The sequence below is a fragment of the Brassica rapa genome, chromosome A03 (assembly GCF_000309985.2).
Source record: "Brassica rapa cultivar Chiifu-401-42 chromosome A03, CAAS_Brap_v3.01, whole genome shotgun sequence".
In the NCBI taxonomy this organism is placed as follows: Eukaryota; Viridiplantae; Streptophyta; class Magnoliopsida; order Brassicales; family Brassicaceae; genus Brassica; species Brassica rapa.
Window position 1 is genome coordinate 29539818 of NC_024797.2, and position 24148 is coordinate 29563965.

At 36.9% G+C, this 24148-nt stretch overlaps 3 protein-coding genes across 8 annotated transcripts; 2 read left to right on the forward strand and 1 right to left on the reverse strand.

The window, feature by feature from the left end:
* Positions 1-812: 812 nt before the first annotated feature.
* Positions 813-16636, forward strand: LOC103862024 (U3 small nucleolar RNA-associated protein 20). Of its 4 annotated transcripts, XM_033288603.1 has the most exons (34): positions 829-969; positions 1079-2809; positions 3121-4176; positions 4320-4445; positions 4691-4816; positions 5171-5328; positions 5476-5520; positions 5740-5818; positions 5910-5983; positions 6157-6263; positions 6351-6524; positions 6721-6924; positions 7024-7222; positions 7299-7373; positions 7457-7770; positions 8062-8248; positions 8334-8574; positions 8676-9015; positions 9231-9411; positions 9494-9634; positions 9732-9981; positions 10073-10510; positions 10606-11066; positions 11147-11283; positions 11371-11552; positions 11625-12011; positions 12191-12316; positions 12576-12641; positions 12726-14461; positions 14537-14828; positions 14992-15216; positions 15366-15899; positions 15988-16120; positions 16210-16635. In XM_033288603.1, exons 4-34 carry the CDS (start codon positions 4377-4379, stop codon positions 16470-16472), a joined length of 7944 nt encoding a protein of 2647 aa, XP_033144494.1. In that variant the 5' UTR covers positions 829-969; positions 1079-2809; positions 3121-4176; positions 4320-4376; the 3' UTR covers positions 16473-16635. The 4 variants fall into 4 exon arrangements, with proteins under 4 accessions (XP_009137984.2, XP_009137985.2, XP_033144494.1 ...); XM_009139736.3 differs by lacking the exon at positions 1079-2809 and having other exon boundaries at positions 813-969; XM_009139737.3 differs by having other exon boundaries at positions 828-969; positions 1079-4176; positions 6733-6924.
* A 1446-nt stretch (positions 16637-18082) lies between these two features.
* LOC103862025 lies at positions 18083-19099 on the forward strand. 2 transcript variants are annotated; one of them, XM_033288606.1, is made up of 3 exons: positions 18083-18300; positions 18455-18554; positions 18661-19099. In XM_033288606.1, exons 1-3 carry the CDS (start codon positions 18238-18240, stop codon positions 18960-18962), a joined length of 465 nt encoding a protein of 154 aa, XP_033144497.1. In that variant the 5' UTR covers positions 18083-18237; the 3' UTR covers positions 18963-19099. The 2 variants fall into 2 exon arrangements, with proteins under 2 accessions (XP_033144497.1, XP_033144498.1); XM_033288607.1 differs by having other exon boundaries at positions 18086-18300; positions 18532-18554.
* A 63-nt stretch (positions 19100-19162) lies between these two features.
* LOC103862026 (alpha/beta hydrolase domain-containing protein 17B) lies at positions 19163-21178 on the reverse strand. 2 transcript variants are annotated; one of them, XM_009139740.2, is made up of 5 exons: positions 20628-21168; positions 20503-20539; positions 19997-20233; positions 19872-19919; positions 19163-19798 (listed from the first exon to the last, which is right to left on the reverse strand). In XM_009139740.2, the coding sequence occupies exons 1-5, from the start codon at positions 20927-20929 to the stop codon at positions 19538-19540; spliced, it is 885 nt and encodes a 294-aa protein (XP_009137988.1). In that variant the 5' UTR covers positions 20930-21168; the 3' UTR covers positions 19163-19537. The 2 variants fall into 2 exon arrangements, with proteins under 2 accessions (XP_009137988.1, XP_018512663.1); XM_018657147.2 differs by lacking the exon at positions 19872-19919 and having other exon boundaries at positions 20628-21178.
* Positions 21179-24148: the final 2970 nt, after the last annotated feature.

Sequence of the window (24148 nt, forward strand, 5' to 3'; positions counted from 1 at the left end):
CAATAAAACACAACAATTTATTTCAAATATTTTTAAATTTGCATTTATGTTTATAATTCTATAACAAGTTTCAGTATATATCATATTTGTTCTATTTTAAAATATAAATATAAAATTAAACTAATATTATAGGAAAAATCCGGGCGTAGCCCGGAAAACCCCCAAGTTAAAAGAAAAGTGAAAGATAAAAAAAACACAATCTCCGCTATTTTCAAACCCTTTCTCTCTCTTTATATACCGACTGTGTAGTAATACTAACAGAGATCTCTGAGAACTGAAAGACGATTGAATTGCGGGTTCTCTGGAGTATTCATTAGGGTTTGTAGAGATCTGTGGGAATGGGAGGTGAATAAGCTAGAAAATTGAGTCCTTTTGCACAGAAAATCTATATATGGGTTTGTTGTTTTAAGACAGAGAAGGAGGTGATTGAGGATTTGCAACAGAGAAAACTGACAGAAGAGAGTGAGCACATGCAGGCACTGTTATGTGTCCATAACTTTGCTTGTGCGTGCTCACCTCTCTTTCTGTCAGTTGCCTGAGTTCTCGCTTTCACTCTCTCTCTCTTTCTCTCTCTCTCTCTCTCTCTCTCTCTCTCTCTCTCTCTCTCTCTCTCTCTAATTTATTGACCTTCTTATCATCTACATATCACTTATCTTGTTATCATCTCTTTTGTTGCGCACTTGGCTTGTGATGTGGATAAGACTGACGCCCTTTCGTTATCAATTTCGCTATGTGTAGATATTATTTACTTTTTTTTTGTGTGTTAGTGTTGAAATGGGTGCTTGCCCACGCTTAAGAATGTTTGTTCTTTTCTTTTCTCAAAAAAAAAAAAGAATGTTTGGAGGAGAAAAGCTCAGATTTATATATGTGGGTTATGATAAATGTAAATTTCAAGTGTGTTTTATTTGTCCTTTTTTTTCTAGTGGATCTAGGAAAAGCGCGAGTTTTGATTATCATAAATCCCCACCGGTACACATTCTTCTCAAAGATTAATTAACTATTTATTGATTGTCTCTTTTGTCATTTTTGCTTGCGGTCATCTGAGTTTTTTCTTCCTTTTTTTGTTTGTTTGTTTAAGTTTCTGCATGTTGAAATTCTCTGATGATCTTAAAAGCTACATGATGTAAGTGAACCTCGGATTATGAAGCTATTTGTTTTCGTTCTTCTGTCTTCTTTCGTTTCAAACCAGATGTAGTTTTCAGGTTTTCTATTTCATGTAGATAGTAGTTCTGTACCGTTTTAATGAGAATATGATTTTTTTCTATTGAGTAAGTTTGTAATGAAGCACTGAATCCAGCTGTTTAATTTGTTCTTAAAACGTCTTCCATCTGTAATTTCCCTTTTGGTGTTAGGTTTGTAAGGATTAATGCTAGTTGGTGCACTGAGGTCCATCTTGGAATGTGATCTAGCAGTGTGTGGATGTGACTCACTTAACTTGATTTATAAGCTAGTTGTTATCCAAAATAAAAAGATTGAACCCTAGACCTTATGCTTTTTGTTATATCCCTTTTTCTTGCAGGTTTCTTCATTTTTGCTTCCAACTTTGCTAGGAAATAGTTTTAGTTGCTTGTTTTGCTTTCTTCCAAGTCGAAAATTTTAGTTTCTGTTGAAATGCATTATCTTATATGGTACCAAAGGAGTTTAAAAATGTTAGTATATACTGAAAATCATTTTGTCTCTGCTGCCAAAGGTGGACAAAACAGTTATTTCTTCACACTGAAATGATTGGTATACTGAAAGTTTCGGAATTTGCAATATTTCATCTTATGTTTAATCTTGTTGGTTTGATCTTTTGTTTTGCTAGTGAAGCTTAATGTTTGTCTTTCCACGATCGATATACTTTTATCAGAATCAAGTTCTTTGTAATTGGGGTCCTAGTTTTGCAGTGAGTTTGTTTAGTTTGCGTTGATTACTAAATGCATAATAAGGAGATGCTTTTTCCTCTCCAGTATATTGGCTTTATATATAGGTCATCTTGCTAATATTGTGTTTGATGAGATCAAATTGTGAAATTTGCTGCGCCTGTACTGGCCTCGAATGTGCTTCCCTTTGAAATTCATAATTGTCAACTGTGGAGACAGAAATGTTAGAAATAATATACTTTTGTCTTCTGAAATGATTGATCTTAGGTTGCCTGATTGACTATATCTCATCAGATGTTAGTGGTACTTTGCTGATTTGATCTTTACCTTTATTGTGCAAGCTAATTTATGTTGTTATCGAAAAGGTTTTTGTCAACTGGATGCCTGTGGTTTTGCAATGATTTTGTCTAGTTACAATTACAAAATGCACCATAGTAACGGAGTTTAAGAGGTAAAACTTGTGTTGTGTCTGATGAAATCAAATTGTAAATCTAGTTAGTTACCTGTTCTAGTGGAGATGCATATATTTTCCGTGTACATCATCACTATCTTAAGTGTTATAGCCAGCTTCTTTTCCTTTTTCTTTTTTTTTTGTTCAAAAGCCAGCTTCTTTTCCTTAGCCGGGAAAGTCATGGATATATTATATGATCTATATATAAGGCCAACTTGAGAAATTTCATGTTACTTATTTTGGTTTAAGTTATTGTGATCACTGTTGTTTCTGCTGATCTTCATTGGCTAGTTCAGATACCTGTTCTAAGTAATTTAATCGGTAAGTTCAGTTGAGCATTGAATGTCAGATTCTTCAACGGATATAGAAAGATGGACTTTGTTACTAAACTGTATCTTGTCACAGTATCATGTTTTCGTAACCAGGGATTCAATGTAGAGGCAGATTCAACCATATAACTCTGATATAATGTGTGATGCAGCATCTGATGTGTTAGGTTATATTTGCTTTCTTCCTTTTGTTGCATCTCCAGTTAGGCAAAATAATTAAGATATGCTGATTGTTTGATAGGTACTGTGCTAACCAGGGCATTTATTTATAAGCTTTTAGGTAACTATACCAATTGTGAGAAAAAGTGTTGTGGATTGACTTGTTTAATTCTTTCTGTGCAAGTGAGTGTAGTATATATAGCTGAACAGGATCCTGTAAATTTTGTGGATTTAGGCATTGTCATCACTAAAAGACCTATGCAATAGAATTATAGAACAGCCCTACAAATAAAAAAAAATCTGATTTTGTGCTTTGCAGGAGAATGAGATCAACATCACCAAGTGGGAAGAAAATTCAAGTATATGTTTTCAAGGTAGGAATTGTAGCAATTAGTAAAATCACTGATGAAAGCACTAGCCAATTTGACAAGAGTAGCTTATTAATCACGGAGAAACATTTATGTGGGTTGATTCCATTTTGCATTATGTATTGTCATTGTTCAGTCACTCAATTATTGCATCCAAAATTCGCAATTTAAGAGCTTAAGATGGTTGATAATACATAGAGACTTGCGGTTTTCTCAATCAAGGTGGATTTAGTGGGTTTGTTGACTTGAAACTGAAGATTGGCAATAACAGTTAGCTTGTTGGTTATTCTATTCTATGAGCATAGTCTGCCAAGAACTAAAGAGATTTTTGATTGTATCATCATAAAAAGAAGGAAGGAGGCAACTCTGAAGGTTGAACTATCGATAAACGTTACATATATGTAGTAACCTATCTTGCTAAAATCTCCTTGTGAGCTTGATTGCATCATATTGGCTTTGTGCTCTAATAATGAGTGGTAATGCAAGCGAACGGACAAAAGATGCTATAAGAAGCTGAAACTGAGATGGGTTAACGGTTTATCACGAGTTTGAATTTAACCAAATACAACATTATGAGTTACAAAAACTGCCATTGAGACTGGAAGTTATGTTCCCTTATTATATAAAGCTATGATCAACATGTTATATAACAATATCAAATACACTAAATTTCAGTCAAGCTAATTTACAAAAATATATTTTTCAGAAAAGTTGATCCATTTACAATGTTGTTTTAAAATTACAAAATCAAAACGTTGTCAAATATCTCGGTCTAAATAGAACTAAACCCTATAATTCGGTTAAGACAAGAGTGTCGGTTACAGAAAAACCAGAATAAACCTAACCGACTAACTAAACCCAAACCTCCTCTTTGATTTTGAGAGAATAAAAGTAAAGCTTAAACCCTTCTTCCTCCGCCGTTCTCTCTTACTCTCTCCCAAGCTCAAGCCCAGACAGCTTTTCTTGCGATTCTCCTCTTCAGACCAATCTGGCTTTCACATCCAAACGTAAGTTTGCTTTTGTCCTTTTGTTGTCGATTCTCAAAGTGCTGTCCTTTTTAAGCACAAGTCAAATTAAACAGATTGATATAACGAATTGTTACCGTTTTATTCTGGGAATTAATTGTAAAGTTGTGAACTTTGATGTTTAGGGAAGAAAGAATCTTGAAAGCTTAAAACTTTGCACACACACACACACACTCTGAATCATGGCGACCCCAGCTGATGCTCGGGCAGTCAAGTCGCTCAACACTTCCGGGGGACGTAAGAAATTCGTGGTACGTCTTCTTCTCCTTCTGCCTCGGTTTCAAATTAAAGATAAAAAAGGACTTGTTAATTAAGATGTTAAAACTCTGATTCTGGAATAGATATATACTCTTTTTAGGCTTTTGTGGGGTTCCTTCGTTTTGTGTTATTTGGTATTCATGTTCATACTTGGGGCGTAGATGCTAGCTAGTACATGTCTTTCCTTTGTACTTCTCTTATATGCGCCGTTTTTATGGTTTGTTACTTGTGGATGCAGTTCAAGAATCTCGCTCAGAAAGTCAATGAGATTGACATCAGCGGTTTCTTTAAGAGCCTGGAGAAGGTTAAACCTGAGCCTTCAGAGGGTTCTTCGTTTTTCAGAGACTGTCTCGTTGAATTGAGGGTATGGTTTCATTTTGTTGCCTTCAGAGCTCTCTCTAAAGTTTCAGTTTTTCTTCTTCTGGGTTGTATCCTAGTGACTATGCTAGCTTCAGGTTAAGATCCATGCGAACTTCAATCTCAAACCTAGTGGCTTATGCTATACAAAGAATTGTGGTACTCTGTGCTCTCCTTAGTTTGTTCTATTAGCATGTAGGGTGATACGAGAAACATTATCTCTTGAGTATATTGTTGGTGTCTGACGTAGAAGCTGCAATCTATATCTCTAGCGGGGTTGCTGCTGCCTTTGCTTTGCATATATTCAAGACTTATTGGGTGCTCGATATTAACTGTGGTTCATTTGGGTGGTTGAATGCAGGAACTGAATACAGCAGAAGATTTCATTTCGTTTTATGAAGAAATGTTGCCATTTGTTCAGACTTTGCCTTTGGTCATTGAGCAAAAAGAAATAATCTTCACCAAGCTTGTCTCTCGATTACAAATGGACGCAAGATTGTCCCTGGACGCCATTCTCAGGTTTGCTAATTTCTGCTCATTCTCACTTCATTTGCCAGTTTTATCTTTGTGCCACTGAATCTTCTCGTTCAGTTGCTGTGGTTAACCGCAACACTTAGAAAATATATTTTACTCCTTCTCATGCAAAATGTTTGTTGCTTTTAACAGGTTGATTGCTGCTTTATCAAGAGATCTCTTGGAGGACTTTATCCCGTGAGTCTTTCTTGAACACTTTATCTTTTTGTCACTGTCATTGCTGCTGCACCCTTCTACTGTTAGAGAACATTGTGACCATACTCCTTTATAAATCCTACTGAAAGCAAATGCTTTTGCAAAGCTGATGAATTGTACTTGCAGAGTATTTCTTTCTGTGATAAAATATTGTCTATCTTCTAAGTTCTTACCAATTTATTTTGTAAACTTCTTGACTAGCTTCCTTCCACGGATCGTGAACTCCTTAGTGGCACTCCTAGAAAATGGTGCCAAGAAAGACGCGGATATTATCAAGCAGGTTGTTGGTGTTCTATAACATATTTATTGTAAACCCCTGACAATGTTTTGTATGTTTTTTTTTGCTGAATGATTGTCCTTTTTATGAGCAGATATTCTCTTCATGGTGCGAGATATTAATGAATCTGCAGAAGTATCTCGTACGCGACATCGAAGGTATTCTCAGGTGAGTAAAGTAAAGGATTTCAATCTAATGTAGAATGACTGTTTACTGTGATGGATCTGATGATGACACATGGTCTGATGATGGTTTGAATGTTTATAAATGCAATTATTCAGGGGTTTCTTCATCTAATAGTTTTTATTTTCGTTTTTTGTATTTAATTTGCTATTTTGAAGGGATACGTTGGACTTGAGGTATCATCCTAAAGACTATATCAATGAATTAATGTCAGAGTCTATGTCCTTTTTGTTGAGGAATGCGCGGAATGAGCAACTTGAAAAAGGTGATGATTACTTTCTTCTCTTTTTCTTTTTGATTTCTATGTGAGGGACCTTCGAATTGATTCTTTTTTTTTCTCTAAACATTACAGGGATCAACAGGATCCTTTCCGAAGTTGCAGATCCAGCCAAACAAGATGGAGCAGTTGATTTACTTTATTATGCTATGAGAGGAACCTCTGGAAGTCTCCACTCAAAAGCCGGGAGAGTTTTGAGTTTCTTGCTGAAAGATTCAACATTATCTTTTTGTGATAATTCTCCTCAAGGCAAGTCCCATTTCTAAAGAGATGCTATGAGTATTCCATTTAGAAGTGTAGTGTGGTTGATTTAGTTTGTTTTTAGTTCTTAGTGAAGAGGGGTGGAATGTAGAGAATGGGAAGTAGCATCTTAGAGTTATCGAATATTTGCGTATCTATCAACTTCTTTCTTTTTTTTTAAATAAAAATGATGCTACTATTGCAGGCCCTGGTACAGTCGTGGAAGTTGTTAGTTCCACTTTGGAGAGATTATGCGAGGATTTGGAAGCAGACAAATTAAATGTTATGTGGAAATGCTTGATTCAAGAAATAAACGAATCGATCAAAAACAAAAACACAATTCATTTAAGCCGACTGTTGAGTGTGCTTACTGCATCTGTTAGAGTTCAGAAAGGTCTCAAGGTTCATGGTGAGTGATTGAGTCATACACGTGTTGACTTACTTGTCTTTTGGCTGCACATGGCAACATATGCGTGACTGTATTGCCAATATTACTCTTACTGTGCAGATTACCCATCTTTGATTCGACTTGTGGGCCTCACTGTCTCAACTTTTGTGGCTTCCTCTGAGACCGTTGTAGAAGGGGATAACTTATCTGCTGTCATTGATGAAGTTCTACAACTGATGTTATGCACAATAAACAGAGTCACTGATTTGGAAACTGTTGCTTCGCAATGGGCTCCCATTTTTGCCATGAAGAGTTCAAGGTATCGTGTACTTTTTATCTGTTTATATATTCAATCTTCTTTTTTTTTTCTCTTGACATTATCATTTTTATTTCAGTTTGCTGACTTTTTTGGAGGAGTTGTTGAACAAGGATCAATCCGTAGTGAAAGCCTTTACAAACAATATATTAAGGCACGTCTCACATCATAGTTTTTTTTCATTACCTCTTTGATTTTCCTATCTCCGTGTCTAAGCAACTATATTCTGTTTTGCAGTGCAATTAACAATATGATTTGGGAGTCTCCTGAGGAAGTTATTCCTCTGTTACTGACATTTTGCGAGAACCAACAAACAAGTCACGACAGAGTGATCATCGTAGATCAAACATTTGAGAGAATTCATAAGTTTTTGGAAGAAAAGATTAAGAAGGTTCGGCAGAATGTAGAGAACACTGGATTATCTCAAGCTGATGATGCCGAGTTGGCTGCCATCTGGGGAGTTGTCAACTGTTATCCTTATTTCAAAGTGGATCCATCATTACTGATTTCCTTTAAGGATACTCTCAGACAGTATTTGACAGTGTCGGATGGTAAGTACCACTGCATGATTCACTCCTTTTTCATGTTACTTTGTTTTACCCTTTTTTCCCCAAAGATGCCACTCAAATTATGTGGATTATCAGTCTCATATTATGATCAAACTCATAAAAAATCATGGTATTGATCTTCCACTATAGATAATTTTGAATCTCTCAATCTTTCAGTGTCTTTGCGGTGATATTTCTTTCATTGATATGTTGTGAAGTGGATAGTGAGTTGTTTTGAATGTGATTTTTTTATCCTGGAGTCTACTAACATCTTTCTTATGGGACATTTTGCAGCAAACACGTTTAGTACCCCAGAATTGAAGTGGCAGAGCTTACTTGGTGCTGCTTTAAGTTCATGTCACAAACTGCCGAGAAGAATCAACCACAACGATATAGAGGAAGCGTTGTCTATGGCAAAAGATTACAAGTCATGCGTACAAGTGTTGACCCCCGTGGCCGATTTTTTGGACTCAATGCACAGGTGAGTTTGCTTATTTGGGTATACTTCTCCATGTTTGATGACACTGTGATGGTAGGCTGATCCATTTTCCTATATTAAATTGTAGGCTTGCATTAGCTAATGATGACAGTTCTAAGCCGCAACCAGAACTTCAAGAAGAAAAGGCTAAAGATGCTTTTGGCATATTTTCGGAAAATCTGCGCCACCCAAACAAATGCATCCGTCTTATGACGCTGAGGATTTTGTGCCATTTTGAGACATTTTCGTCCGACTCGTCTTTTGAAGAGCATCCTCCCAAGAAGAAAATGAAAACTGAGGAGACCAAAAAACCCCTTCATAAAAGGAATGTGAGTAGATTTCATATTCTTTGTTCTGTATTATATAGCTGCCGCCTCTGCACTCAATCTTGTTACCGCTGGTTTTTTTAAATTTTCTTTCGAACTACCAGGTTCTTGAGTTATTACGCTCAATCCAAGAGATTGTTCCCACAGTGAATACGGAGGGGGAGTTGATCAGTATGATTCATGAAATAAAAAGGAATCTCTCTGCTGGCTTGGTACATGCGGCATATGTGCAGCTAGTATTGAATGGGCTGATGGGAATATTTCATATTAGTTATACTAAGCTGTGGGGTCCAGCATCTGAGTGTCTTGAGGTTCTTCTGAGGAATCACACAGTAGCTGTGTGGAGTGATTTTGTTTGCTATTTGGACCAGTGCCAGCTAAAATCTGAGAAACTCGACAATCATAGTGAGAATCCGAACCACAACTTGTCAGAGAGGCCTACCGGTAGGTTCTCACCATTTAAGTATATATCTATTTCATCCGCTCATATAATGAATTGGTTGTCTTTTCCGTTTCAAATTACATTTTACATTTTTTTTTCCTGTTTTAATATGTTAGACTCGATATATAATATGTGACTACATCTCTTATCTTATATTTTCATCTAGCAATCTTCTGTTCCGTATAGCCTAATGCATGTTATTTTTTTTAATCTACAGATCTGATTGGCCGTTTTAATTTATTTCTCTATCCGCCGTCTAATAGCACAGCTACTGCAACGGTGGCTACGCAGTTGCTCCAGACCTTGCAGAAAGCTCCCAAAGTTGCTCAGTCCCGTGCTTCTGAGATTCTCCCTCGGTTGCTGAAGTTTCTGGGATACAACATTGAAAATCCTACGAGGTAACCATGTCTTTATATTTGTTGTTTTTAAGAGTACTTCAATACATCTAGTGTCCTAAAATTTTCTTCTTCTGTGTCGCAGTGTCGGATTGTTCAATGCCCCAGTTTGTAAAGGAGATGACTGGAGGAATGTTCTTAAACAGTGGTTGACTTTGCTGAAATTGATGAAAAATCCTAAGTCGTTTCAGTTTAGCGAATTTCTAAACAACGTTCTGCAGAATAGGTTGGCGAGGCTACTCAATTTGATAATACACTATTCTCTTGAACTCTTCTTGAGTACATAATTGAATTGTTTCATTGTGTGTTTTGGATATTTCCAGATTCCTGGACGATAATGATACTGAACTACAAACCATTGTTCTAGAGTGCCTTCTGTTGTCGAACGACTTCTTACTCCCACACCGCGAGCATTTGTTGAAACTGATCAAACCAGAGGAATTAAGAGAAGAACTCACAACCTCGAACATGTCCGTAGACATTGAAGAAGCTCACAGATCTCTTCTTTTCTCTCTTGAAATTCGAATCCTTGCGCCAAAAGTCAGGACATTAAAGAATTTGGCTTCACGGAAGGTACACATTACTCACTTCTTTTAGTATACTTCCTATGCCAATGACGTTTTCATTTGGGGTCTTGATAAGTTATATTTGATTTTCTTGTCAGCATACAAGTATAAATCATAGGAAGGCAGTTCTTCGCTTTATAGCTGAGCGGGATGTTAACGACCTTGCCCTCTTCTTTGTATTGTTGATAAAGCCTTTGAACATCATATCAGAGGAAACAATGGACTTGTTCTGGAGTTCAGGCAAAAGTTCGCTGGATTATTTCCAAAAGGCGGATTTCTTAAAGGATTTCACTGGTGATACTATTTCTACATTATCCAAGAATCAGAAATCTGGGTTTCTTCATGTCATCCAAGACATCCTTGAAGTCTTTGATGAGCTCCGTGTCCGACCTTTTATAGACTTTTTGATGGGATGTGTTGTCCGGCTAATGGTAAACTATGAAGAAAGAAACACTGAATCATTGACACCAAGAAATGACACTGCCGCCTCATCAACACCAGACAATAAACAGAATGTTTCAGTTCATCAAGACCAGGTAAAATGGTTATTGGTGTTGTTTTCTGTGTTTCCCTAAAAGCTTTATCCATGCAAACAAATCGTTTCTGATATTTTTTCCCGGTTTTTGTGTAGGCTGGCACTGCTTTGAAGCAGTTTAAAGAGTTGAGATCCTTGTGTCTGAAAATTATTGCTCATGTTCTTGATAAATACGAGGATTCTGATCTTGGTTCCGAGTTCTGGAACCTCTTCTTTTCGGCAGTAAATCCGTTAATCAAGAATTTCAAGCAGGAGGGTTCTAGTAGTGAGAAAACAAGTTCCTTGTTCTCATGCTTCTTGTCAATGAGCAGAAACCGCAATCTCGTGACCCTCTTATGTCGGGAAGAGTCTCTTATTCCAGACATTTGTTCGATTCTGACAGTCACCACAGCTTCAGACGCTATAAAGTCGTCTGCACTGAAGTTCATAGAGAATCTGCTTTGTCTTGACAGTGAGTTGCATGAGGATGACAGTATGATCAAAGGCTTCTTAGATCCGTACGTAGAAACACTGTTCAGCAGCTTGCATTCTCTTTTCATCGGGGATATTAACAAAAGGTCAGGACTCTTGTAAATTGACGTCCTCAAGTTATTTCCTCTTACTTCAATTTTTTCCTAAAAGTGTTACGTATCTCCAGGAAATCAGTCAAGTATCATGGGGAAAGAGAGGTTAGGATTCTTAAATTGTTGTCAAAGCACATGGGAGATCAGTCTTGTGCTATGAAGTATTTGGAAGTCTTACTTTCTTTCTTGGATAAAAACGTGAAAGATTCTGGTATGGTGTCTTACACTCTCATTACTTTTTTTGGATAAAACTACAGCATCATGTCTCTTGTATGTGACTGTCTTATTGCTTTTACAGATATCCGTCGTGAAGCTTTACTAGCTATTCAGGACATCATATCGTTGCTTGGGACTGAGAGTGTCACCAAAATTATAAACAAAGTCTCTCCTCTACTTGTTGACGCTGAAGTTGACGTTAGATTGTGCATTTGTGATCTTCTTGAATCTCTTGCAAAAATCGACTTTTCTCTGGATGATGTGGTAAGTGGCATAACTATTTCTTTTGCGTTTGCTTTTACAATTGTAACTAAACAATTGGTTCCCGACCTACAGGCAAAGCGCATCCGAGATATGAATTCCATCTCAGCCATGGAAGTTGATGACCTTGACTATGAAAGGATAGTTAATGCTTATGTGGAGATTGACTCGGATTTCTTTGCTAAATCCTCGAAGCAGCACACGATGATTATACTGTCACAAAGTTTATACAACTTATCATCGGAATCCATTATGATAAGGGGAAGCGCACATAAGCTCTTGTCATCTTTCATTGAATTTTCGGCCTCAATACTATGCCAAGAAGCTTCAGCTCACTCTGGCGTTGGCAAAGAGGTCAAAATAGCTGATGCAAGCTGGACAGGAAAGCATACACTGTCCATTGTTGATTTTATCTTGAAACACATTGCTGATGCAATAAACAGAGGAGGCAATATAGTGAAGGTACACTAACCCTTCTAAATTATGTTGAAAAAAAACTAAGGAAGAAAATGAAAATTTAACTGTCCACTAGCTCTAAGGTTATGGTTAGCATACTATTAATCTGTGCTTTCTAGTTGTAAGATGTATACTTATGGCCTGTGTCTCTCTTCTTTGCACTGAAACGAATTATTCTGTCACAGGAGTGGATTCTTTTGATACGTGAAATGGTGACAAAACTCCCAGATGCTGGAAATCTTGGTGCATTTAGACCTTTATGCTCTGAAGATGAGAATCTTGATTTTTTTAAATCTATTATTCACATTCAGGTAACTTATTTCATCATATGATTCATTGAGTCCACATTTTATTTGTGCTGTTGCCTGTTGGTGAGAATCTAAGTCGATATGATAACCAAATAGGAACCTATCCCGCTTCTTATTTTGTGTTATTTTCCTTTTCTCTCTTAAAAATCAATTTGATTGGGTTGTCGAGACCATATTAAACAAATAATACATGTAGCTTCATTTAGCGTATGATGGTGGTAGACATCTTACGATGATTGATTTTCCTTTCAACTTCTCGCAGTCACACCGTAGATCAAAGGCGATTTCACGCTTCGCAAAACTGGTCGGAGATAGCAGCCTGCCTGAGGTACTTTCTCTTTTGATTTTCTTACATTTTTGAAGGCAACTGTTGTACTTTCTTGAAACTTACGACCAAATGTTGGGGTTGCAGGGAGTCTTGAGAAAACTGTTTGTCGCAGTCTTTTTCCACATGTTGCTCGATGGACAAGATGTAAACGAAAAAGAGAACAATGTCCGTAATGCATGCACAGAGGCCCTTGCATCTGTATCTGCACATATGAGTTGGAAGTCGTACTATGCTCTATTGAATCGGTGTTTCCGTGAGATGCACAATCATACCAAAAAGGGAAAGCTTCTGCTGCGGCTTATCTGCTTGATTTTGGATAAATTTCATTTTACAGAAGATGGTGGTTACAGGCAAGAGGAGATTGAGGGGATTCATAAAAGCCTTCAAACTGTGTTTGGAAAGATGCAGAAGCTGATGGATTCTGAGTCTGATAATGTTAATGTTAACAGCAGTGTAGCTGCGCTGAAGGTTCTAAAGCTGCTCCCCAAAGACGTAATGGACGATTATCTGTCCCCTATAATTAAGAGGATTGCCACTTTTACGAAGAACCGGTTGGAGAGCACACGTGATGAAGCCAGATCTGCTCTGGTTGCTTGTTTGAAGGAATTGGGGCTCGAGTACTTGCAGGTTGTCATCAAAAGTTTACGTGATATCCTGAAACGAGGATCTGAGTTGCATGTGCTGGGATACACCGTCCATTCTATCTTATCGAAGTGCTTGTCCAAACCTACGTGTGGGAAGTTGGATCATTGTTTGGATGATCTCCTTGCTGTGGTGGAAAACGACATCTTTGGCGAGGTTGCTGAACAGAAAGATGTGGACAAATTCAAATCCAAAATGAAAGAGACAAGAAAACGCATGTCATTCGAGAGTCTGAAGTTGATTTGTGAAAATGTGACGTTCAGAGAGCATGCATTGAAACTACTTTCCCCGGTCACTTCTCAGCTGAGGCGGCATCTAACTCCAAAGATAAAATCAAATCTGGAGAAAATGTTACAACAAATTGCAGTTGGTATTGAAGGCAATCCATCTGTTGACCAAGTAGATCTGTTTGTTTTTATATATGGCCGCGTTGATGACGGTATTAACAACAGGAATGGTCCTGGAGATCAAGGGTCTTCTCCGCCATCCCAAAAGAAAGGGAAATCAAGAGATCGACAAGAGACTGGTGGGTTGATTTCTGGTACTAGGTCTTGTCCACATCTTATAACTGTGTTTGCTCTGGACTTGCTGCAAAACCGACTGAAGAAAATTAAACTCGACAACACTGATAAACAGCTGCTGGGGAAGTTGGATTCGTTTGTCAAACTACTTACCGAATGCTTGCGTTCTAAGTATGAAGAGATTGTGTCATCAGCCCTTAGATGTTTCACTTCATTAATATGGTTTCCACTGCCTTCCCTCATCTCTGAAGCAGATGAGTTGAAAACAGCATTGTTAACAATAGCTCAGTCTGCAGTGAATTCCAGCAGTCCTGTTGTGCAGTCATGCCTTAAGCTATTAACAACGCTTCTCGGTAATAAAAACATTACTTTGTCTCCGGAGCAGCTAAAGTTGGTGATTCAGTTCCCCATGTTTGTTGATCTGGAGTCCGATCCATCCTTTGTTAACCTTTCACTACTCAAGGCCATTGTGAAACGAAACCTTGTGGTTCCAGAGATTTATGACGTTGCAGTTCAGGTTTCAGAGTTGTTGGTAAAAAGTCAGCAGGAATCAATCCGCAAGAAATGCAAACAGATACTGTTACAGTTTTTGGTCCACTACACACTTTCTGAGAAACGTTTACAGCAACATGTGGAATTTCTGCTGCAAAATCTGAAGTAAGTATATGCACTAGCTATGACTTGAATTTTATTCTTCTATTTTTCCAGTACTAAATTGAATTTGTCTTCCAGGTATGAACATCCAACTGGAAGAGAAGCAGTCCTTGACATGCTTCATACTCTAATCTTGAAATTCTCAGTACCAAATCTCGGCAAGAAGTCATTTCTTGACCAACAGTCGAAAACAATGTTCATTCAGCTTGCTATGTGTTTGGGCAATGATATTGATCAAAAAGTCCTGCCCCGGATCGGTTCTGTGATAGAACTTCTGATAGGGTGCATCAGTGAAGATCAAGTTGGTACCATTCTATCGTATTGTCTGTGTTGGTATAAGCAGCAAAGGTTACAGGCTGTGGCAGCACAGGTATGTGACATGTTCTTATTTGAATTCGTTTCCTGAATCTTCAAGAGGCAGAATTTGATAAATTTCACTAGCTTCTTTGAGTGCATGGATGTAGTAACTTGGGCATCTTTTGTAATATCTCCATTGGTTCTTCTGGAATTCTAACTCACTCGTTGCCATGCAGGTGTTGGGATTTATTATTGACTCCATGGAGAAATCATTTCGGAAGCATATCCACAATACATTGGAGGATGCCAAAGTGATAATGAAGTCTGCTGTCAGTGCTTCCAGCCTGCATAATGCCGAGGAAGGTGTTATTCCGTTCTGGAAGGAAGCATACTACTCACTCGTTATGATAGAGAAGATGGTCCGGCAATTTCCTGATTTAAAACTCAAAGAAGATTTAGAGGTAAGCACTCAGATGTATGATGTTTATCTGTATTAGACGTCTGAGACATACTTGAATCTTTAACCATTGCATTTTAAGTCATGTTTAACTCTAGACTTAGTTGTGACTGATTCTTATTGGACCTCATTTTTTCTGACATTATTTTTCAGGATATATGGAAAATGGTATTTAAGTTCTTGTTGTACCCACACGCATGGTTGCGAAGTATATCACGCCGGCTACTGAATTATTATTTCAAGGCATTGGCTAGGAGGAAAAGAGCAGAATCTCAGACAGTAGTATCTGATTCTCTTCTTGAGAACCCAAGTAGCCTGTTCTCGGTTGCTGTTTCTCTTTGCTCCCAGTTAAAGGAGCTACCCACCACAGGAGATGTTAACGTCGATCTCCTCGTAGAAAATATTGTTTTCGCGGTCTCGAGTCTTCATTCCCTGATTGGACATTCTGTTCAAGCAAAAGACAATGGGTTCTGGTCCGGTCTTGGCGAGGATGAGCAAGTGGTGTTCCTAAAAGCCTTTGAAGTGCTTGATTCAGGGAAAGGAAGGTCTACTTTTCTGTCTCTTACCTCAGGCAAACGTACTGAGAACGGCGAGGAGGATGATGCTGCGAGTGGTGTAAGGAATGTATTGATTGGAAGCTTGCTCAAGAGGCTCGGGAAGGTTGCTCTTGATACGGAGTCTGTTCAGGTTTGCTTGTTCGCTCTTGTGATTAAAACCTAAGCTTTTGCAGGCTTTTAAGTTAACTGATTTATGTTTTTTTGCTTGGGACATGCAGATGAAGATTGTGTTCAACGTCTACAAAGCATTCACCTCACAGATGAATCAAGATGACTGTCGTTTATATGCCTTCAAAATTCTGCTTCCATTGTACAAAGTCTGTGAAGGTTTCACAGGAAAGATCATCTCAGGTATTATAAGCTTTTGCATCTTCCCTCTTCACATTCTGTTTCTTTTTCAGATATGTAACAAAGAGTTCTTTTTTAAATGTTTTTACCAGATGAGTCTAAACAACTAGCAGAGGAGGTACGTGACAGTATAAGAGACAAGACATTAGGCAACCAACTCTTTGTGGAGGTGTACAGTGAGATAAGGAAAAGCTTGAGAAACAAGAGGGAGAAGAGAAAGAGAGAAGAAAAGACAATGGCAGTGGTGAATCCAGAGAGAAATGCAAAGAGGAAACTGAGGTTAGCTTCAAAGAACAAAGCCAACAAGAGGAGGAGGATGACTAGCATGAAGTTATCTAGATGGGCTCGCTCTTGATGAGAGTCCACTCTTCAGTTTAGAGTAACTCTAGTGAAATTTTCAAGTATTCATGATCCATTTATTTCAGATAAAAGACTTAAAAACACTTTTCATGATTGTGTAAGATTATGTCTCTCCTCCAAACAATTTGATATCCAATTTTGAATTTATAGCTTTCATATGTTTGTTTGCGTTAGAGCATCTGGTACTCTATTTTCCACTCTATAATAGAGTAAAAAATAGGTTTACTCCAAATATAGAGTAACTTATTTATTTTTTGTTCATCACTTTATTTTTCACTCTAAAATAAAGTACTATTGGAGTAGAATTGAATACTATTATAGAATTAACTCTATTTTAAAGTGAAAAATAGATTAAACCATTGGAGATGGACCAGATGGTCTAGAGCAAACGTTTTTTAGTGACCAAAACACCCTTTCACCGCTTGAGTCTCAGGTCAAACGTCCGAGGGTAAAACTGTAAATTGCAAGTTTGATAATAACTGGTACTATAAATAAAGGAGTAGCCTTTAGGGTTGGATTAACGCTCTCATTAGTTTAAGTATGAGGCTCTGCTCTCGTAGGGTTTCGACACGGCGGCCGTATACGGCCTCGCCGTCGTTACCTTGCGGTGGAAGCGGACGCCGATGATTTCAAATGTTTATTGATGAGCCACTTGGAAAAAAGTGGTGATGAATCATCATTCAATCATCTTCCTCCACCACCATCTCCATCTTCTTGGCTTACTACAACGCTTTGATTCTTCTTTCTTTCTTTTGGAGTTCTCACTCTCTTCTTCTTCTTCTTCCTCTTGTTTGGGAGACTATGATGATTCTTAAGAAGTCAATAGACCAGACGTTTGTGGTTAATACTCTTTCTCTCTTAGATGGCGGGGTTTTTAATAGCAGCCATTGAGTTAAAGAGTTTTTATCATCTAAATCTGTCTGAGAAAAGGCGAATCTGAGTCCTCTTCTGTTACATGCAAAGTTTTGTTTTTTATTATCGAAAACCTTAGTTACTTAGATTCATCATTGTTTTATGAGCCATATCATGCATACGAGTGCTCTCAGAGTATATCAGAATGGTGAACAAATAAAGGATTTACTTTTAGCTAACTATCAACTGTGAAAGCTCCCACAGCAGTATTGGCTGCTTATAACGTTAATTGTTGGCCTAAGATAATGGAATGAATTGAGAAAATTAGTACCCAATGCAATGCAATGTGGTAAATGACTATTAGCTTGCTTAGTGAAAAGCACATCCTGAGAAATCTATTGGAAATATTTGTTAACTAGAGCTCTGTAAATTGGTATTCCTAATTTCGTAACCTCAATTGCAAAATATTGATCTCTTGATGCTATTGTTTTTGGCAGTCACATGCAATACTCAAGCTTTTCAGAACTCGATGTGTATGATGAATGAATAGAGTTATTTCCGGAAAAGTACACTATTGATTGTATATGGGAGTTCGCTCTGTCTGGATCATATGTCCATCCACTTTGTATCAGAAGACAATATGTAAGTTATCGGCTTTTTTCAGGGTTCTGAAGAACATATCGAGCAGCAAGACAAACTGTATTGTTTGTTTAGAGCAGGAGCTCACAATACAGATCTCATGGCTGCTACAAAAGACTGACCCTGAGTTGCTGCAACAACATACGAGGCATTGAAGTTGCCATTGTAGAAAAAATGGATATGACTGAGTATTAGTTAGTTACTTTGAAAGGACCAGAACTCCATTAGAACATTGTCTGATTGTCTTGTAACTGTGATGAGGTGATGTTATGAGTTCCAAAGAGTTGAATGGTATTGCCCACCTCCTGTCTCTCTCCTCGAGATTGCTCCTGGTATAATACCATTTCCTCTCTCTCTCTAGATCTTCCGTTGGCTAAGTTTGTGTTCACAGCTTCTTGTGAAAGTTACTTCCTTTTTTTGATCTTGTTCTTGAAGCATCTGATGGTTTAAAATATTGGATCTTTTAATAAAGTTGTCTCCTTTCAGATTTGGACTTTTGTTTTGGAATCTAGACTTCTATGTCGTCGTTTAACAAGTTTGTATCTTTTTGTTTATTTTGCAAGCCTTGCAAATCTCTCAGTTACAGGTTAGATCTTGATTCCGAGCTTGGTTTTGTGTCTAAGTTATGTTCTGTTCTTTATAGTTATGGCTCCGGTGAAGATGTTTCCTTGTCTGACTTATGGTTTGAACAGATTGTGGAGGTGATGATTTAGAGCTCAAACAGGAAATGGAGAAGCAGTTTGTGGACCTTGTCACCGAGGAGCTGAAGCTGCAAGAAGCAGTTGCAGATGAGCATAGCCGTCACATGAATGTTACCCTTGGAGAAGCTAAAAGAGTTGCGTCTCAGTATCAAAAGGAAGCTGAGAAATGCAATGCGGCTACTGAGATTTGTGAATCAGCTAGGGAGAGAGCTGAAGCTTTGCTGATTAAGGAGAGGAAGATCACTTCTTTGTGGGAGAAGAGAGCTCGCCAATCAGGTTGGGAAGGTGAATAAAAAACTGACTGCACTTCCCACGTTTCTCCATATATGTAGTTTATTGATTTGCCTTTGGATCGGAATGTTAGCTAAAGAAAGGCTTGGCCATTGTATTGATTCTTCTTCATTATATATACAAATTGTCCATTTCACTACCGCTAAGTTTCACCTCTCGTTAGTTAAGAAGTGGAGATAAAGTCACGTATGTACTGTCCTAATTTGTCTCGCTAAGGAACACTGGATAGCTTCAGGAAATTGCTTGAGTACATCTTTTCTCTGGTAGCTTCTCCTACAAGTAATAATTGTTTGATGAAAACCCCAAACTTGGTGCTACATTACATTTCTTTTTACAGAAGACTTGACATCGTGCAAATACCTAAGGACAGAGCTATATCTTACAGTTAACAAACCTCCCTAGATGATCACTCTTCCGACATTCTCTGTGACTGTGTTTTGTGTTGATTCGAATCACATTGAGGAACTGAGCATTTCCTGATTGTTCTGAGTTGAAAGCACATGCGATGATGCAAAGGAATGAATCTACCAATTTGTCTTCTGCTTCTCTGCTACTAACCAACCTCCAGAAACCAAACCTACCTTTTCCTAAATCTCAAGCACTTATTGTGCTTAGTCTCGGTGATACTAGGCTCATTAGTTAGCTCTTTAGGCGGTGGATTGGTTAGAGAGAGCTTCTCCATTGCGTTTATGAACTTGCGCAGGTGCTTGATGTACTCAGGATAAGTCTCCAGGTTGCAATGCCCTCCTCCTTTCACCCATAACGGATCATACTTCTCCTTAGCCAGCTCCCACAACCGCTTCCCGTGCGAAAAATCCACAATCTCATCCTTTGTGCCCTGCAGGTCAGCCACAAAACCAATCAGCACATATCAGTAGAATAATTTTGAAGACGTATATTAGCGTACATACATGTATGACAAGAACTTGGGAGTTGACGTGGCGAATCTTGTCTATGTTCTGCAGTATTAAGACATTCAAACAAAGAGATGAGACAGACTCCAAAGAGACCCATCCTTTGTGGTGTTTATATTTACCTTGAAGATATCGAACCAGAGAGTCATTTTGACAGGATACAAGACTCTAATGCCAGAGAGAATGGCGCTGTGGAGAACAACTCCTCTCAGCCTCTTCAACCTTGAAGCCATGTGCAACGTTGGCCCGCTTCCTACAGACTGTCCGTACAGGATAATCTCCTCTTGCTTGATCCCATAATCGCTTCTTAAGCAGTTGTACACTGCCTCTATGTCATAATATGTGTTGAACTCAGACGGCTACACAAGCAAAGAACCAGAACTTAAGTCAGAAAAAAAAACAAGCATATGTAAATCACATATCTTAGTTTTTTGGGTTAGCTATAAAATTATTTTGATAATCTACTAATAATAGCAATCACAAAAAAAAAAAAAAACTAAACAGATTTGTGGATTCATACTACATTAATTTGTCATATTTAGACGAATTTAGATAGATTTAGATCAATTTTAACCAACTTAAAACAGTTTAAACCAATTTTAACCAATTTTTAGAACATTGGTTTTACCTTTCCTGTTGAAGCTCCATATCCTGAATAATCATAACTGTTTCAAACACCAAAAGAAAATGTAAGAATCTAACAAGAAGAACACTTAAAAAGAGTTTTGAGATTTGTGATGTTTGTTATATTACCTCATGATGTTGACGCGGAGATGAGCACGGAGCTCGATGAACAGCTCAACCATTTGACCAAGATCAGCTGCGTTGCCATGGGAATAGAGAAGCGTGAATCTCGCAAAAGGGTGTCTCCAGAACGTGGCAACGACTTTGTTACCGGACTTTGTGGTGAGCTGATGGACTTCCATGTTCTTGTCAGGCGAGACTCCGGACAAGACCAGCTTCCCTGTCTCTTCGTCGTCCGTTACACGGTACGTTGGAGGCTCTGGAGGGAAGAAAGCGAACTTGGCCGCCACGTTTGATGTCACATTACCCATTTGATCAAAAAACCCACAAGGAATCAGAGGAGAAGATGAGAACTTTCAATGAAGAGAAGAAGAAAACACAAACCCCAAAATCTCTTCTCTCTCTCTCTGTCTTTGGCTCTGTCTAAGAAGAGAATTAAAAAAATTGTTTTGTTTGTTTGTTTTGGTTTTGTTTTTTTAGTAGAGGCAAGAAAATGGAGAGAAGGTGGTGGAGGAGAGGATTGGATCCGATCTTGGCGGGTGAAATAAGAAGATTAGCTGTTTAATATGGGGATGAAACCAACTTCTTATTTATACACCTCTTTGTTTTTATAAAGGGGTTTTGTTAGAATAATTAATTATATGATAAAAATGTTAACTATGCATTGATCTTAGGATTTAACAAATTAGTCTATGAGATATTCATTAAAAAGTTACTGGACACAGTTTTGAAACTCGTGCATAGTTTGAAAATTCTGGTGGCCTACAGTGTAAACCTTCTTTTAGTTAAAAAGAAATCCTATTTTAAGTAACCAAAATTTTGTGTAAGCTTTTAAAACTATTGTTTAGGTACAAGCTGAATGATTGGTCAAAAAAGAGAGACTTATTGTGTGATGTAATTAGAATATAAAAATGTTTCGTTTTGTCATCTATACTTGATTTGATTTTTTTTAATACAGAAAATGAGAATTATTATCATAACTAATGCAACCTGTATCTCTAATGGTATTATCTGATGATTTCCAGTTTCCACGTTTTAGTTAGTATTGAAAAAATACAATGGAGTTGATACTAAGGCTTCGAATGGGAAAATCGGATCAAGCGTTGCGGATCTGACGTAACATGCAGATCGAGCGGATCAAGAGTAGATCAAGCGGATCTAGCGGATCGAGAGTGGATCAACTGAATCAAGCGGTTCAAAATATATATCTGAATGGTAAAAGTGGATAAAAAGCGGTTTAAAGTACTGTACAAAATTAAAATAATATATATATATATATATATATATATATATATATATATAATTTTAAATTTATTTTCATAATTAAATAATTTACAATTCAATAAATATAATTTTCTTCAAAATATAAACGAATATTATTTTAAATATATATATATATATTAAGCTTTAAATAAAATAAAGTATTTCTTTTACAAAAATATTTTATAAAAATCGACAAATATAAATTTTATTCAAATTTTACATAAAATTATTTTAATACATATGTAATTATTTAAGCTTTAAACTATATATTTATTTTATTCTGAATGATTTAAAAATGTGTTTTATAAAGTAGTATAATTGTCTTGAACTTTAAAATTAAATTAAAAATAAATAATTTTCAAAATGAAACACAAGTGGACCAAGTGGTCCAAATATTTATATGATTATATTTTATATATAATTTAACATTTTTTATTAATTTAGTGTAAATCTGTATTTAATAACCATAATAAAAAATACTATTGTGTTACGTAAATAAAACATTGACATAAATATAACAAATTTAAAACGTAAATTTGGTAATTGCATGGACTTCTATATTTAAAATATACAGAAAAGAAGATATTAGTAAGTTGTTCTATATATTATTATTATTTTTATAAAAAAAATACAAAACAGTATTACCTGTGGGAGAAACACTCCATATTTGTTGCATATCTATTGTAGATAGTGGTTCTTCATTTTTTGTTCATGTTATAGAACAACTAGTGGTTTAACATTAATTTAATAATTTAAAAAGCAGTTCAAATTCTAACTAGGAAAAAATGTTGAATGGGAATATAAAAGTGGTTCATCCACTCGAGACAGATCCTCCACTTTTTATTAACTTCCCATTCATACTCTAAGTTGAATGTTCATTAGTCAAAAAAGAGTACGTTCATGGTGTGAATTTTCTCATCTATACTTTCATTTCATTTATTTTTACAGAAAGAAAAAAAAGAGAAGGAAGATCATAATCAATGCAACATGAATCTCTATCATCTGATGATTTCTATTTCCACGTTTTAGTCAGTACTAAAATTTTAGTCAAATACATTGGACTTAATGCTAACATAATTAGTCATGTTTAATTTATGTCATTTGTGTCTCGAATTTGTATTTTACCCTTTACAATGATCACTTTCTTTTGTTTTCTCACTTGGTTTTTAAACAAATATACACTTGTCTTGCGTCTTGAAACTGGAGTTACACAAGAATGCAAGGGCTAGGATTTGGTCAAAGGCTGCAAGTGATGGCCTTTAATAAATTGCTGTCAGAGACTCAGACATTCCTCTCAATTTATTTCTTTCTCTTGCCCCATCCCATCTTCCTAAATTATCATCTTTAATTACTATGAGTTGTACTGTGTATTTATCTTTTTGTCTCGATTTCACTTTACAATTTCTTGTCTCATTAGTACAATAAAAAAAACATTTCTCGTTTGGACAACTCTGCTTTTAATTTCTGACACTAATCTGTGTGCTTTGGAATTTGTCTGCTTCAGATTTTGACCATAGAAATTACTATAGCAAATGGTGAAAACTTATGACACAATTAAATAAATGGTGAACTCTAACGTTTAATTGGGCAATGGCCCTTTAAACCCGCCATATTAAATAAGAAAATTACAGGTTATGTCAATAAACAGCACTTGCAGACTGGTCGTCACAGATATAACTATTTAGTGCGAATGAATCTAACTGATCTGCTTTAAGAAGTCTAGTATAGTACTGGTGAATATGCTAACCTAACCAAGTAAAAAAGTAAATGCCAGTTAGTGTAGTACATTTAATCATTGCATATTATGTACTGTACGATCTATATAGCATATGCACACGAGTTCGTCTAAAATAATGTAAATCTTTGTTTTGTTTGTAACTATATTTTGATGATATCTCAAACAAAACACACAAATGATTTTGATCTGGGGACGTTGTTACTTGTTAGCCACCTGTGAGCTGTGACCTTCACCACCTTTTTTTTTATATTTGTAATACCATTAAGACAAAAGACACTGTTTTAGCTTTTTTTGTCAATCAAACCTTATACATTTGCATTAAGTCCAATGTACTTCAACCAACGGTGTGGCCTCTCGCCGCCGTTGAGAAATTTCTGAGATGGGTAAAAGGAATAAGCGAATCCTCTCATCTCTCCCTCTGTCTTCAAAGTTCTCTCGGATTCTGGCTGCCTCTTCGCGGGTCCCCTCGTCGTTTCGTGATGGCGTCTCTGTTCAAGCTTCGTCGTCTGGTTCGCCAGTAGTAACAATT